This window comes from Cynoglossus semilaevis, chromosome 19 (genome assembly GCF_000523025.1).
Source record: "Cynoglossus semilaevis isolate Cse_v1.0 chromosome 19, Cse_v1.0, whole genome shotgun sequence".
Taxonomy (NCBI): Eukaryota; Metazoa; Chordata; class Actinopteri; order Pleuronectiformes; family Cynoglossidae; genus Cynoglossus; species Cynoglossus semilaevis.
Window position 1 is genome coordinate 10,929,487 of NC_024325.1, and position 17,571 is coordinate 10,947,057.

General features: G+C 37.4%; 1 protein-coding gene across 2 annotated transcripts in view; it reads left to right on the top strand.

The window, feature by feature from the left end:
* The window catches only part of gabrb2b (gamma-aminobutyric acid type A receptor subunit beta2b), a 36,901-nt gene extending 21,209 nt beyond the window's left edge, over positions 1-15,692 (top strand). For both annotated transcript variants that reach the window (XM_008332922.3, XM_025065674.1), the window contains 6 exons: positions 2,030-2,112; positions 6,550-6,687; positions 8,805-8,957; positions 10,744-10,988; positions 11,475-11,615; positions 12,245-15,692. In XM_008332922.3, the coding sequence (XP_008331144.1) occupies positions 2,030-2,112; positions 6,550-6,687; positions 8,805-8,957; positions 10,744-10,988; positions 11,475-11,615; positions 12,245-12,592 (1,108 nt within the window). In that variant the 3' untranslated portion in view covers positions 12,593-15,692. The remainder of the gene's footprint in view (positions 1-2,029; positions 2,113-6,549; positions 6,688-8,804; positions 8,958-10,743; positions 10,989-11,474; positions 11,616-12,244) is intronic.
* The last annotated feature ends 1,879 nt before the right edge of the window (positions 15,693-17,571 follow it).

Below are 17,571 nucleotides of genomic sequence, written 5' to 3' on the forward strand. Positions count from 1 at the left end.
AGTGACTCATGGCTGGCTGCTATGATTGTCCTCTATGATCTATTCCTATCAATTTGTTTTGATAGAGCCAAATACCATTACAGTGATGCATGTGCACAGGATACAATGGGGCAGTTACCCAGAAGCCCCGGCTCTGTGGACAAAACAGTTCCTGGCTAATAGCAATTCACTTATCTTAATTTTCATTTTAGGATGTTAGATTTGGATGCTGCCATGAATTATCCAGCGTCAAATAATTCATTGTGTTGTTTTTGTCCCTCAAAATATAAGCAAAGTCATGGCCCTTTTCCTCTCAGTCATTTCACTCTGCTCTTTGAGTGAGTGCTGCTGCCCAGCTGAGCCTCCTTGTTAGTTCACCTGATGCTCCTGAAGTCACATGACAGTAAACACAGAGGAGCGAGGTGTGAGGTGATAAAAAAAACATGGCTGATAAAAAGCTCACAGAGAAAATTAAGCATCAAATATCATCAATAAATATCAATGGGTCTTAAATCACCAAAGCTATTGTAGGGTTTATTTCTCCCTCCTTTAGGGGGAACTTCCAGCTGTTTAGCCTCAGGCGTCAGATTTATGGTCCATCGTCACTTGAACCAGATCTCCTGTATGTGTCTATAAAATCACCTCAGGGCCTGCTGACATGTCCATAATCCACAGCCTTTATGGGCCTCACGCTGTGAACATACTCTGTTAAACGCATGGTGTTGATATGTGGTACCAGCAGTGAAAAAGGTTAAGGTTCAATCCAATATACGTTTTTTCTGAGACCAGTGAGTCGAGTACTATCATCTGAGGTCTTTGTTAACCAGACCCTAGTTATCTACACACACACAAAAAGAGCAGCCTTCCTATTTAGACAGTCTCCCAAAAGAAACAGCCACTGCTTTATTTATGTGTAATACATTATACATCCCCTGGATACTATAGCTATTAAAGATCATTGTTGTCTAGAGATGCGGGGGTAAGGGGGGGAGGGGGGTAGTAATTGCGTTAGCTTAAAGATCAAGGTCTCAGGATGAATCATGTCTTTTTATTTTCTTTGTTTATGTGGAGTGGTGCCAGGAACAGCTAACTGTGGACGATTTTTATCTCAATTTTAGGAAAAATAAAGTCATTGTGAACAAAAGTGTGAAAAACAGATTCGAAGGCAGACAAACATGATACAGTGGTGAAGAGCAGCATCTCAAATACTTCAATGAGAGAACTGCAACTTTACAAAAATGTTACTACAAACAGTTATTTTCCCAAATATTATAAAAACGGAAATTATTCTCATTTTTACCGTGTTTCAAATAAATGGGAGCATGTTTTCCCTTAATCACCAATTTCCTGACAATATCGAATGCATTTGTCAGTGAACAACCACCGCTGTCGTCAGCCCAGATTCTGCTTGTACTTTCTTGCATCACAGGTGGAGCCTTACAGAGTAACTGTAGGATTATCCAAACAACGCTTAAACAGGACAGAAGGATTAGCTTTTCTGCTTTAATCCTGAAAGGACTTTTTTATACTGACACAGTCAGTTCACAAAAAAAAAAAAAAAAAAAAAAACATTTTTGGATATTACTTTGACAAGGTCAGGCAAAATCAGAGACAGAAGAGTCACCGAGTATTCATTTGTTTTTAAATCACTGTAGTTATTTGATGAAGTATCAAATCAGACAGCATTTATCAATCGATTGATAGATAGGTGGATGGATGGATGGATGGATATTAATATTAATAGAAAAGATTTATAGATAAATACATATATACATATGCTGTATATTCTGTATAAATATATACAAATATACATAGATATACATAATCTAGACAAAATGAACAAGTACAGATATAGAATTTAAAAACTATCCTTACAACATAAATAGATATACATAATCTAGACAAAACGAACAAGTACAGATATAGATTTTAAAAACTATCCTTACAACATAAATATTATTTCCTACTACTTTTGAACCTTGTGAAAAATAACTGCGTTGTTGTTTTTGTTGAGGTTCCTCCATACAGTTTGACTCGTCTGTCTTTTCAGGATCACCACCACTGCTGCGTGTATGATGGACCTGAGAAGATATCCTCTGGATGAGCAAAACTGCACACTGGAGATAGAGAGCTGTGAGTAAACGCTTCCTATTTTTGTAACATTTATTGCCATCTGTAATTCACTGATATTTCGTGCTGTGTCAGAGCTGAAATATAAAGATCGTCATGTCGGCTATTTTAAAGCTTTAAATTCTGACTCCTTCTACGCAGCCCTTTAACTGTGTCATTTGACGTCCATTTCTTCTGCCTCTGTTTGGTCTGTTGTCACAGAGTCTGGATGAGATCTCAACAATTTGTAACTTAAAGTTGAACACAGATTTACTAAAATGTTAAACATAATCTGCCCCAGCCTTTTTACACTAATGCTACAAAAACCTTCTAAACTTGGAGATGCAGGTAGTTTGGTCTATCGGAGAAAATGTATGCCTCATTTTGGAGACTCCTAGTTATTTTGCAAGGCTTTAGAAGAAGTAAGTTGAAGCAAAATCTCAGAAAATAAATAAAGTTAAAAAAAAGACAAGTGAGTTAAATATGGATATTGATTTAGAGATCAAAGTTCTGTAATAAAACAAGTGGATTAGTAATGTGGACATGAAGAATGTGCTCTTCTGTAGATTTTTCATTTATTTTTTTATTTTATTTGTTTCTTTTTTGTTTTTTTCAATAAGTGAATTCCCTTTAAAATGTTACTGTATCTTATTATCTGTATCATATAATTATATGATTATTGCAAATGGGAAAAAAAACAAGAAATACAAGCTATTGTTTATGGAACTTTTGACCAGTAACATGTTTAAACAAAATAAGCAAATAAAACGTATATATTTGTGATATTTGTGATGTGATATATATTTGGCAGCGTAGGAACTTTGCAAACTCAAAAAAAAAAAAAAAACACTTGTTGATTATATCTCTATATCTAATTAGGTCTTGCATAATCTAATTAGGTCTTGCATAATGAGGGATTAGGAATACATGGATATAAAAGTAGCAGCCCCAAATATTTACCCATGGTACACAGTACTGTTCACATGTGCAGTAGTGTGTGTTTTACCACACACATGGGAAAAAAAAAATCCATGTTTTTGTGTATATGAAATCCCATTTACGTCACAGTGAAGTCCTGCAGATTAGCTGTTCCTGTGTCTATCGTCTGTGTCTGCTCATCGTTTTCTATGTAAATGCAGTGTATATTTAATTATACAGGTTGTCCAATACTGGTACTGGAGTCAGTGTCGATTAATCCAACTAAAAACCTAAATAAATAACATGTTTCTCCTGGAAACATTTTTAACGAGATTCACAGTAAATAAAACTGTTATTCAAGCAAACTTATAGAACAGGGCACAGCGCAGCCCACAGGCCAGAGAAGGGAACACGGTCAAAAGTCACAGAATACTAACCACTACCTGTAAATCTTATTTAATACAATTACATATATAGCCAATAAAAGTCATGAACACGGTTGCCTGCAGTGTCACCAGTAGAGGGCGTGTATTTCACTTATGAGGTCAAATCATGTCAGCCAAAAGTTGTGTTGCTGTTCTCAGCACTTCTTCAAACTAATGTAATAGGACCACGGCGGCAGGGAAAGACCACGCTCTGCATTATTTAAAAGGGTTAAATTGATGGTATTCTGGGACAGTGTTACCGCCGTGCAGTGTACAATGTGTATGTATAACGCTGTGTTGCTGCTGTAGCTCTTCCTCCGCAGGAAGCAGGTCCTTGTCAAAGATGTAAGGTTGGCTTCATAATAAGCAGCTGTCGTATAAACCCTAAATGGTGACAAGTACGCAGGGAGCCTTTTTGTGCCCAGATAAGCCAGGCTAGCACTTGCACGAGTCGACTTGGAACTTGCGAAATTAATTAAAGTTGCATCACAAATAAAAAATATGCAGTAATTATTAGATATTTCCTCCTACATGTAGTGAAAACAAACTGTTTCTGTGAAAGGTAGTAAAACAAAACAGAGGCACAATATGTTATTACAGTGACGGTACACACAGAATGGAAGTAACAGCTGTATTTTCTGCACCAGCAGACTTCATCACATGGCAGTGCCACTTACGTGTTCTATCTCTTACTCACTATCGAAGCCCATTAAAGGCCATTTTTAGAAACTGCACACTTCCTCTGGGGTGTGAACCGTTCCCACTCTTGGGCTTGCATGGTAGTTTATTTATCTTATCTGAAGATGTTCCTTTGCCGACAAGCCTCAGTTTGCTGCAGACCGAAAAGGTTTGAAGACATTTTTAATTGGTCACAAGGAACGACATTAAAGATGCTTTGAAATGTGCGAGGATAAAAAATTCATCTGAGGCATAGATTTAGAGTGCTAGGGATGGCGGTGGCGGGCGGCGAGGTATTTGATGTAACCATTACATGCATGTTTGACCAGTTTAGTTAGGGTTTTAATTAAACACTGTAAAAAAAAGTGCAGCTGAAAAGGACTCACTCTGCTTTAATTTTTTTTGTTGTTTTTTTTTTTTTTTTGCTCAGATTACAGTACCTAGATGTAGATGGTTTGTGTTATCTTACCAAGAACAGAGTTATATAAAACCCAATACAATATCAAAGCCGGTGTTTTATCTCCCTTTATCCTTCCACTGTATGCCCACTGAAACAAATCAACTGAGACATTATTTCATAATCTTGATATAAAAAAAAAAAGCCTAAAGTCAGATCTGGGCAGGGAGATATGCCTGGGCCCAGTTAAATAGCTTCTGTGTTGTATTGTATTGCTATTTCCTCTGATGGTATCATGAACAATTTTTATTTTTATTTTTTTCGACCCACTAATACTTTTACTGGACCCTTTATGAAAGGTGCCTTTTGCACTACAGTTGTAAAGCTTCACCTTAAAAGCCAAGTATTAGTTGCAGTACAAGAACTGTTAAACAGGGGGAGCTTTTAGGGCACATCACAGACAAATAGAAAAATCTGACATTGAAAGTTTTTTGGAAAAACACAAATAATGACGTGATCGAAAAACTGTCGGCTGTTCTAATCTGGCTATGAATTACTGGGAGCTGACATACTGATTTGCGTGAACTTCCAATAAAGGATATTTAGGTGTGGCTTTTTCACTCACTGCAGGACATGTCTCTTCAATTGAATTATTCCAGTCTGCACCAAACCTGCATTATTCCATTATATCTCCAACATTTTATTTACATCTACACTTATGATGTGCAAAGAAGCTGGTGCTTCCCCGAGCCTCAACTTCACATATACAAAAACCCTTCCTCCCAGTGTCTTCCTCTGTAACCTTATAAACTAAAGATAGCATTCGTTGTTGAAGTCAATTGGCTTCATATCTTCAGGTTTAAGGAAGAGAAAATCGGCCAGCGCTCATGTTAACGCTGGTCAAAAAGAGCAGGAGTTGTCAAAGTGCGAGTGCGCTGAAAGAAAACACCAGAGAATATGCTTTAATAATTCACAGCAACTAAATAGGTCACACAAGTATTAATTAAGCAGAGAGGGGAGGAGTGAGAAGGAAGTAGGAGGGTAAGAGTGGGAGGCAGAGAGACAAAATAATAACAACATTAATAATTACAGTCATTTATATAAGAAAGGACTTGAAATTAAATTAGGAACTGTTCCAAAAAAGCCAGGATAAAAATAGACAGAATTCTCACGGTTTAACCTTTCCATCAGCTTCATTTGAAATTCTAATTCTTCTGCTGCATATGTTGCCTTTTCCCCATCTACACACCCACACATCGCACATGTTATTTCTATCTCTCGCTGTTTCACTTCCCAATCAACAGCATTTGACTAGGCAGTGGTCACAGAGACCTGAGAAGGAAGTCTTCTTGTTTTCACAAGGCGTTCAAACTACAGTCACAGACATTCAACGCTACAGTCTCTGTGTTGCACAACGGTAGAAAAAAAAAAATCAGAATCATCTCCCTATAGAAGTTACTTCTTACTTTTTGTCCCTTTTTTCCATGGTTATTTAATCACATTCACTCATGGCATAAATAATGGAGCGGCTCACGGGATGAGCATAATAAGTCGACTCGTATACAGTACAGAAACTTCATGTATGAAGGTTTTTCCCAAGCTACTACATAAAAGGTTGGATGTTTAAGTATGTTTTATAATTCATGCTCTGAACAAGAGTTTTTATTATTCAGTTATTGGAAAAGTACGGGAAGACAGGACGTCTGTATGGAGTTTTTCAAAAGAAGATTATTTTGTTTTTTGTCCCTGCAGGGTTTGATTAAACTGCGTGTGGCATTTTTGTGAGAGAAAAACAAATATAAATGAAAGATTTTGCCTTCTGTGAGCTACAGTGAGACACACAGAAACACACAAACAAACATAAAGCCATGATTTCTACCACTGCGTTTGGATTGTTTGTTTGTCATCACCAAGGGGATGTTAGAAAAACCCAAAACCTAATGTTTAATTATTGACTCTGTATGTCACTGAACTGATGCCTATAATATGACAGGAAATATACTTAAAAAACAACTGTAATACCTCCTTTGCTCTGCACGGCAGATGGTTACACAACAGATGACATAGAGTTCTACTGGCGAGGAGGAAACAACGCCGTGACAGGCGTGGACAAGATTGAACTTCCCCAGTTCTCCATTGTGGATCATAAGCTCATCTCCAAGAATGTCGTCTTCTCCACAGGTAACGACCCCATCAGCTTAGCCAGCGTCTCATAAAATATGCAACTAACCTGAGTTTCCTGAAACCACTGAGGCTGATCATGATAAGACTCACAGCAACACACGTACTGTACTCCAAACATGTCTCATACAGTACGTTTTCCCAGATTCCCAGAATTGCTAATTTGATGTATATGAACGTATGACCGCGGACACACAAACCTTACAATGAAGTAATCACTCTGGAGATGGGAAACACCACGACTTATTTACCAGTAAATACAAAACAGCATCCTGTGCAGTAAAAATTTAATTTCCTCGCCCTTTTTATATACAGAGAACTGCTGTGCAAAGAGGCGATCGTATGCAGGACAGTGGTTGGGTTAAATAGTTTCCCTGTTGCTACTGTACTGAATAAGAGCACACCATTAATAATGCAAAGGCGCGGTGGTTCCAACAATAAGAGGTTGTTTTCTCCACAGAGGACACACACACGCACACACACACACAACATTATTAAAATAATAATGCACACTGACGACTGTGCAGTGAAACTGTGCATGTTTGCACCAATAATAAGCCGGCGGGCAAGTCAACCCAAGTGCAGTACTCTCTGATCGTACTACTTAACAGGGAAATCCTTGTAACGTGCTGTCTCCTGAGGTATCGGGAGGCCACGCTGGAGGTCAACCAGAAATGCAAACGCCTGCACAACAGCCAGGGCATTTATCCATTATAAGTGCCATACGTGTCACGTTTCACTGCCAGGACGGATAATGTTGTTGTTGCCCTCATGAATAAAATATTCACCGTTCCTTTGTTTCGTCTTCACCTGAGTTGTTTCTCACCTCACCAAGAAATAATCCTGGCACTTTTATGTAAATCGGTGGTGATGGTGGAGGTTCCAGGAAGAGCTGAGATTTATGGGCTGTTCATAGTTTATTTTCATGTAGGGCTGTTAAAATTAAGTGTTAATCTATTTGTGAGATTAATTAGATTAATGTTGTTGCTGTAGTAGATAGTCAAAAGCATGTTGATTTTTGCACACCATGAGCAACGCTAAAGTATGAGTTTAAGTTCATCTCATTTTCTTGACATTTTTCCATATTTATAATTTCAGAATTTGGATAAGACACAAATTAAAACCAACAATACAGCATATGTAGGGATGTTGATTTTTTTAAAATCCCAATTGATCAATAAATAAATTAAAAATGCATCCAGATTAATAATCAGATTAATTATTAAGTGTGATATTTTATAGGTGGCATATAATATCTATGAAAACAGCAGACAGATGACCGGGCAGTTTCTCCTGGCACGTCACCAAGTCTTAGTGTTTATTTGTGCTATAAATTCCATGAAAGTTTCTGAGGTCAGTAATTTTAAAGAAGACGGACATATAACCACAGATTGACAAACAGGAATTATGGCATGTATAAACTATAATAACACTTATATAAGGTGAGACAGAGGACGACGGAGGCCTGCACGATCATAAATGAAAGATTCTACGTTTTTTAACCGTTCTTTTTTTTGTCTTTAGTAAATTACCGCAACTGTGCTGAATATTGCACTAACTTCTGGTTTGTCCTAAAGTGTGTCCCCATCTCCAGCAGTAATTTGGTCGTGCAACTAAACCAAAATCACAGTCAATCCCCAGAGGAGGAAATTGTGTGTGCTGATACAGTTCTTCTTCACCAAAAGCCCGTTGTGTGCTCATTTGAAATTCAGCAGAGATAAGCAAAACAAAAGACCCTCAACAGACAAAACACCAAGTCCCTTCCAATACTGTGCACATAGGCAATGGAACAGCTAATTCTAACAAGTGCTGATGCTTCACTTCGGTGCACAGGACAAAAACAGCAATTTACTTATTAGCTATGCACCAAACCAAGGAAGGAGGGATCGTAAACTTCACCATGGATGGAATCTTCATTTCAGGCTGGTTATGGACTTGGTTGCCAAGAATGAGCTTTTAGTCTGATTGATACATTTACATAAAACTAAAAACTATTATTATTTAGCCATGGTTGTAGTTTCACCAGTGCCACAAGTTTTTTCTAAGGTAAGATCAGGTTAGACATCACAGACTTTGCTGTTCCCTCATATTTCTCCTCCCTGTTCACTGCCCCTCAGGTGCTTACCCCCGTCTGTCCCTGAGTTTTAAGCTGAAGAGAAACATCGGCTACTTCATCCTGCAGACGTACATGCCTTCTATCCTTATTACCATCCTCTCGTGGGTCTCCTTCTGGATCAACTACGATGCGTCTGCTGCCAGAGTGGCTCTAGGTGAGGGCTGCTTAATGAAATACACTGACCAGGGAAATCCAAGAAAAGGCCACAGCTCTAGCCTATTACGCCGACTTTCATAACATTGAATTTAAAGTTGAGAGCCGAGTGTATGTGGAGAAACTCGGAAGGAAGTTAAACAAGAAAGAAAAAAACCCTCCATCAATATAGAACATATTTGATATTTATAATTTTAAGAAATTATATTTAAGTACTAGATGTATTTGTATTTTTTTTTAAATGCTATAATGATTTTCCCTGTTTATGTGAAGATCACTGTCCTCCATCCACAGAAATCCATTCCATCCATCCCTTTGCTTTTGTCGACAAGGCAATTTCCCTGATTGACGACTAAGCTGCATTTAGTGATCCTGGGGGGAGGCGCAAATGAAATTAGATGAAAAAAAAGGGGGAATTCTACAAAATCGAAAGAGTTCAGCAGTTGGGAAATATGTGTTTATTCCCCACTGAAACCACCACTAGGCTGGACTCCAACGTCCCAATGCTCTAACCTGTTTTCAGGCGTTAAAGTGAACCTGCAGCAACAGCATCACATGTTCACAGTGTTGCAGAAATCCACTGCCTGTTTGGCTAAGCTTTGGCTGACAGCTTTGGAGAGTTGATAAATCCTATTTTGAGCAAAGGCCATCTGACAGCTGTACAGTCTATTTATTTACTAATTGTTTACTAAATCGCTAAGCAAAAAAAAAGGAAAAAAAGGAAAGGTTTCTGCCTTCAAAGAACAGACCCTGGTGGATGTGAAGGATCCATGAATGCCCTGCGAGGCAAAAAACTAAAATGTTTTTATTCATTTGCAGGAAATCCTTGATTAGGATTATTCAGCATACAGATAATGACACAAAGATAAACACTGTAATTATTCACCAAAATGCTGGCGGTTAGTTTTAAAAATAAGGGAGAAAAAAAACGTTCAGAAGTTAAGACAGGTCTCAGAATAAGCAACACATTGATATTCCAAGTCAGTCAGACAATTATTTCCCCCACAGCTCGCTGAGTGAGGCTTTTGAAAAGTGCCTACAACTTTTCTCAGTGGGAAATCTCGCCTAATGAACAAGACCAAGGTTGACATTTGAATTTCAAATTGAGGCTCTGCTCAAGGTACATGTCTTATCACCGGGTGCAATGGTTGAAAGCCATGTGACAGAGACCCTCAGTTCCATTGATCCTCACAGCACACAGTCGTAGTATCAGGACGCTCATAAAAAATCCCTGCAGATAGAAAGAATCAAAACTGGCACAGAGACATGGGAGAACCACTGAGTGTATGGCTGAAGCCTTACACTCAGTGAAGCCTTGTCGTTTCAAAACAAAGTCCTGACAAAAACTGGGACAGTCTATTTTTGTGCTTTTATTACAATAATAATAAAATCTTCACCTAGAACCGTTACTGTACCCTAAGTAATAAACATCTCAAAGTATCTCTACCATTGAAGCCTTGTTCAGTAAAGGCCTTAACGAAACCGTTCTAATTGTTGAAGCGTGTTTCAGTTTGTTAATCGTGCTCTCCTCGATTCCGAACATTTCCTCGTACTGTCTGTGGGAAATCATCAATTTTAACTGTTGTCATGTTTACATTACAAATTAGCGTAGCTCACCAGCAGCGTTGCGCTATTGTCAAAATGAAACAAACTTCAACAGAGAAGTGACTTGACATATTTACTTTCATGTGTTCAAATTTACAAATATAGTTGTCAATTTGAACAACCAGATCATAGACTCCTCAAGAAACACAGACCTAAAATTAAAGGCATGTTTTCTCTGTAAGGTATCACAACTGTGCTCACCATGACAACCATCAACACCCATCTGAGAGAAACCCTCCCCAAGATCCCCTACGTCAAGGCCATAGACGTGTATCTGATGGGCTGCTTCGTCTTCGTCTTCCTGGCTCTGCTGGAGTACGCGCTGGTCAACTACATCTTCTTTGGACGGGGCCCGCAACGACAGAAAAAAGCAGCCAAGAAGACAGCTATAGCTAACAATGAAAAGTTGAGGATGGACCCAAACAAAGTAAATCAAACAAATTCATCTTGGTTATTTTTAGGGATGTCAAATAATATCAGCCCGGTATTAGCACAGTTGTAATATCTGTAAGAATCTTTATCAGTTTTTCCTCCGACAATGAAAACCTGATAACATCATCACGGAATCGCTAAGATGTTTAGCTCAGTTTGGGGGGCAAACAGCTGCATATATTGGTATCGGCTGATATCGGAATCAGCAATTAGGTGTTTGGACAATATCGGCATTTCAGCAAAAAGTTAATATCAGACATCCCTAGGATTTTTTTTTCAGAGGTATTCAATTTCAAAGCATTATGGGAGTTAAGCATAAAACTATATAGAAAATACAGTTCATAATTGTTTGCCCTCTTTGCCAGTATAATACAGTTAATCCTTAAACACATGCAAATAGCATCCAAAACTATTGTGTATTGTAGTGTATTGATGGACACGGACAGATCTCATAATTAACAACTTCTGTGGTTGACTTTAGTGGCTGGTGGGGAACGTGGTCGGCAGAGACGACACTCTATATGCAAGAATGAAGCAGAGGGATCTGGACGGGCACGAATCCATGTGGGAGCCAATCTTTGTGGATGACACAGCGATCGGGCTGGGTGATCAGAAGAACAGGGTACGGAAAACAATGTCACAAGTACTATATCGTGCTGTTCATTGGTGTAGCTCGTATAAGTACCATGTACTCATACTTACAGTACATAACATCTCTGTTACAACATCGATCTCTTGATATTTAACAGGCTGCCTCTCCATGCACCGCGGCCCCACTGCTGTCATTTCACACATCATTAATGTCAACCGGCTGAGTGTTTTCATTAGTATTTATTTAGGACAACATTATCTCAGGCCCTCCTACTACCTCACTCTGTCATGTACACACACCTACGCACATGTGCAACATGTGCAAACACTCACACACTACAGCTCACAGTGTGTAGGTGTTTCAAGCGGTGTTGACAAAAAATAAAACCAGATTTTTTTTTGCCCATTTTGTGGCCAAACATTGGGCCAAAAGCCTAAAGTTGCACATTCAGAGAGAGAAACAAAAAGACGCAGTTAGTTAGTCTTTTTTGTACTCACTGTATTCAGTCAAAGCTACAGCACAGTATCAGAAGGACATGGAGATAGAGTACATTAGGTATTTTACATTAGGAAGTTTCAAATTCCTCAGTGGTTCAAGTAATGCAGGTATTTTTATTCAAAGTCACTCACTCCACATTCACATCTGCTGTGCTTGAACAGATGGACCCTCATGAAAACATCCTTCTGAGCACACTGGACATCAAAAATGATATGGGTGTCTCAGAGCTGGCTCTCGGTCTCAACGACCCACGAAATACCATGCTCAAGTACGACAGCTCGACTCTGCAGTACCGCAAATCAGGGCTGGCCAGGCACAACTTTGGCCGAAACACACTGGAGCGTCACATGACTCAGAAGAAGAGCCGTCTACGAAGGCGCACCTCACAGCTTAAGATCAACATCCCAGAATTGACTGACGTAAACTCTATTGACAAATGGTCCAGGATGATCTTCCCCACAGTCTTCTCTTTCTTCAATATAGTTTACTGGCTCTATTATGTCAACTAAAAAGAGAAACACACGACAGTGACAGGAAAATATCTTACTCAATTTTTTTGTTTTTGTTTTAATGTTTCATGTAATCTTTTGTCTCCGAATATAACATCGGACTGGAACTAAGACTTCACTCCGAAAAGAAGAAGATTGCAATCCAAAAAGGTGCCTGGTCTTTAAGATAATGTTTCGATTTTACATCTTTTGTTTTCATGGTGCAATATTAAAATATTTATGGTTTTTTTATGTTGGAAATTACTTCATTAAATACAAAGAAATTGTTTGACATGACCCTGAACTGTACCATTAGTAGAAAAAAAAACCCTCATTCCTTTACTTGATTTTTTACTGAAGTATCAAGGCCTCAATTTTCTAATATCACGTCTTTGATCAAAATAAAGTAGCATTATTCACTACTAAAAGAAAATAATCACTTCGACCACATAGTGATTCGGCAGTTTTATGCCCTTCCTGACGCAACCCAACCAGGCATTTGGGGACAAGGTGGAATCAAACCCAGAACCCTTCTAGTGACATCACTCTGGCCATGACATTTTGATGCTTTTGAATTATTCCCAGAAACCAATACGTTTCATGATATAGACCCGTGAGTTACAGTCAACCTGAAGCTACATTCTCTCAAGTGACTAACTGGAAAAAACAAACCACAAAGTAAAACAAATTCAGATGGGATGTGAGTCTTGGGTAGACAACAGGAGGGAGTTCCTAACTAAAGTAAATTAAATATGTATATCAACTGTATAGCACTGAGTATAAATTATAACAAAAAAAAAAATCTGCTCTATTTTTGCTTTTCTTTCTTTTCTTTAGAGCTAAAAATGATTTATTTTATTCCCCCTGAAATGTAACACAGTATTAAAAGCACAAAAATGAAAGTTAAATATTAGATAATGAATGCAGATTATATACGGAATATTTATAAATATAAATATATATTTTTTTCTCCTTTTCTTAATCATCAAAATTATAATCTGGACTTGATTTTCATCTACATCCATTTTTTTTTTTCAGTTTTACATTTGAAACCCACACAGCATATACAACGGCTAGGACAGCAGACATTTTTACAGGAGAGCTTACACGTAAAACAATCTTTGAAGCCATAAAGGTTGGTTCAGTCCTGTTCGCTGACACATGGTGCTTAGATGTAAGGTGAGAGAAATGGTCAGTAGATTTAATCACGATAAAAATGTGTGTAAAAGTTATAACAATGGTTAAACAGCAACGTACTAGAGTGATTTTTATTAATATGTACTAAAATGTAGCCCAGGACGTTATAGCCTCACTGTACCAATTTATTTGTTTAAAATTCTTATTTTTGTTATTGTATTTAGAGCTTTTTTTGGAGTTTGTTGAAAATAATATCCACCTAGGTAACACAGTGACATCAATTCCTACTAACAAAGTTTTGTTTTTGTTTTTTTTGGCTCAAACAGCATAAATTTCTCCTCAGTTATTCGATTTGGATTATGATCATTCATATGTGTTTGCTACTATTTACAAAAAGTTTGTAAATACTTCACTCAAACACAAATCTGTTTTTTTATATCTCTTGTCATGAATTACAAACAACTTCTGTGTTTTATTTAATGGCATTTAATGAATTAAAAGGCTATGTTAACTGAAATTTGAAATCACCTCCCAGTAAAAACCACACACTTCATCAATTATGGACAAGACAAGAGAAAATATTAAAGTCTTGTTCACTTATATGTAAATACTTTATATTTAAAAAAAAAACACTTTAATGTAATAACTCCAGAAGACAGGAGAGTAAAATGTAAAATAATGTAAATAATTTATATCACAGCGTCACTATATCACTTTTATTGTTTTTATTGTTGCCAAAATGTAAACATTATTTATGAATGTAGTTTATTTATTTATTTTTGGTTTGCTTTACTGTGTCTACGAAGCCATAGCGGTTTATTACACCACTGTCCATAAAAAAATCAACAAACTAACAAGATGTTTACAAACAGAAACACGATGAGAGGTTGAAGTGATAAGGAGTGAGACGCCTTTGTATCAGACAAAACTGTCATGTGCTTCAAAACAGCACGACAGCCACAGTGAAATCCAGGATTACTGTTAACAACAACATACAGTCGTAATTATTTTAGATTTTTTTCCTTCTTTTGTCAATTTCCCAACAATGCACGTCAAATGACACCATTTAACCAACAGTACAGTAGTAACATTATAGCACATATGCAAAACATAACCACCACACTTACTTCAAAAGTCAGAGACCTCAATTATCTAATGATGATATAATTACTATTATTTAAGAATAGGAAAAAATTGGTGGTGTGTGTGTGAGTGTGTGTGTGTGTGCGCGCATGCATCGTTTATCCAAAATATAACTGAATATTTGAAAGCACTCTCTCCACTGGCGGTCAAGGTCAGCTTCATGAGTCCTACAGCTCAACGTGTTTGTACATCACAATGCGTTTTTGTTTTATATACTGTATTTTTATACTTCTGTACAAAAAAAAAAAAGAAAAGAAAAAAATGCACACTGTTGTTTGAAACCTTGTAAATCCAATTTTGGCAAAATTTTCACATTTATACTCTACTAAATGGTTACGTACAGTACATACACACTATGGACTCTGAAAAAGACTGTCGATTTTTCTTCATGGCAACCCTTCCTCTGTACAGAGTTCAGGTTTGGAAATGGCTTGTCATTGAAAGTCTCTGGAATGGAAAGTATTAAAGTTCTACACAAGGTTTCTATCAGATGGAAATGGCTTTTGGGACAAGAAAGGGCAGAGTGACTTTTGAAAAACAGAAAGAAAGAAAAAAACAACAACTAAATGACACATGTTGGTGACAGAGTACATGTTTGCACACACTCACAGAAGAAGCCTTAGCCTCCTGCTGTCCTGGACTTCACACCCAGCAGCATTGATCCTTCCTGCTATTTTATTAGCCGACACCCTTGCAAAAAACCCTTGGTGTATGCCATTCACAAGAACATTCCCTGAACTGTACCCTTCTTTAATATAAACCCTGAAAAAGTCAGTGTTCATCTTTACTTTGAAAACTATTGAAATAACTACATTGTCAATAAATATTGTATACAGTTCTAGATCTGTGTCTTTCTTGGATCTAAACATAAACTACTACATCAACTGAAATACTACATTTACACACCAAAAAACATAACAAATTAATAAAGTCAATTTTGTGCTAAAACTACGTTTTTCGCACTAGTAATTACTAGTAATCTTTATCATATTACAGAAATTGTTCATTGTAATTGATCATAAATGATTGAGATAAATCAGCATCCCTAAAGATGACCACAAATGCATGCTGGGAGTTGTTGGCTCGAGAACAAAGATTCTTTATAGCAATATGAGTAAATTACAACACACGTATCGACTGTGTATAAGAGAAACCCAAAGTGAATGGAAAGTGAAATAATTTGATACAGAGTGTTCTATCATCTGCATATGGGTTAAAAAGTTTAACCTGATTCATTTCGCAAATTAATTTTGCAGTTAACATGTTCGTGGTGACAACTCTAATAAAGAATATGCAAAGGTCAGACATAATTACCCAGAGAGACAGACTAATTGGGGGTAAAGGGGTCAGCTACTGAATGACATCTGTAAAAACCACCGGCTACTTACATCACATTTCCAACAACATTCTGTTTCCATGCAAACAAAAAAGAAAAAAAAGTAGAAGAAAAAGTTAACATCCTTTAAAGCAGGGCACTGGAACAGCCCTCATTTTTGGTACATGCTGTTTGTTGGCCGCTCACATTGTGCCACTTATTATGTGTGTGCTCATATGCAGCACTGTGTAAACAGGCTTAATCATGAGCTTTCAATAGCAACAAGCAGCCTTTCAAATCGGCTGGGCTTTTTTTTTCTCACTTTATTAAAGGAGCACACAGTGTGCTCTCATTTGCTCAGATCTGAATCCGAGCCAGACTGATGTAGAAACAGAGCTCTGGTGGCTGCGGATAGGAGGACATGAGTCATGGCACAGGCAGACCTGGCATCACAACAAAAGCTCTCGGAGTCCTCCTTTTCATCGTTCACCCACATCATCACCCACGCCACACGTATTTGTCTGTGCCGAGCCCACCTTGTTTTTTTGTTTTGCTCTAAATCATCCGTTATGTCAGATCGCACCAACAAAGGAAGCCCAGTTTATTCAGCCTGATGTTGCAGCAGCTCACTGTGAAGAGATGACTCACCTCAGCACATTTTAAATCTTTAAATGAGACACAGGATTTGTCCTTATTAGGGACAGGGCTATACTGGGGTTGATGTAATACCCATGTGTGGTGATGATCAGACTGCACGCGGTTCCATATGTTGACTTGTGTGTAAACATCTTATAGTTACAGCTGCTTGTTCACATCTAAGGTGTGTATTTTTCTTCTTCTTTGGCCGTAATATGGTAGTTGGCATCCATTTCCCTGCCCTGCTGGCATCATGTGTTCATTGTTTATCATCCTCTCAATGGAAACAGATATTTCTTTGGGAAGAAAAAGCAATACCTACAATTAAGTCACTGTATTTATAACTCTCAGCAGAACAAACACTTTGTTGAGAAAAGTGACAAAAAAACATTTGAATAATTAAACTACAAAATAAATACACAAATAAATGAGTAAATAATTATAATAAATACAATTATAATCAACCTATAAAAATATATATAAATAATTAATACAAATGAAAAAAAATACTGTTATATGAGTTCCGGAGGGGAACGTTTGGTGAGTTCATTCTTAAAGGTTTTTTTTTTTTTTCTTTTTGGTCAACCCTCTAAAGTATTATGAAACAGCTTTTTAATGAGGCCTTTCAATATGTCAACTACATTGAAAGCAAAGAAATGACGATGATGACTTCTGTTCTACTTCCTCAGTTCAGCAGTCAGACTTATGTATAAGTGATTAAAGTAGATTTTTGTGTCCGCAGTGTGACAAAGAAGCAAAAAAAAAGACA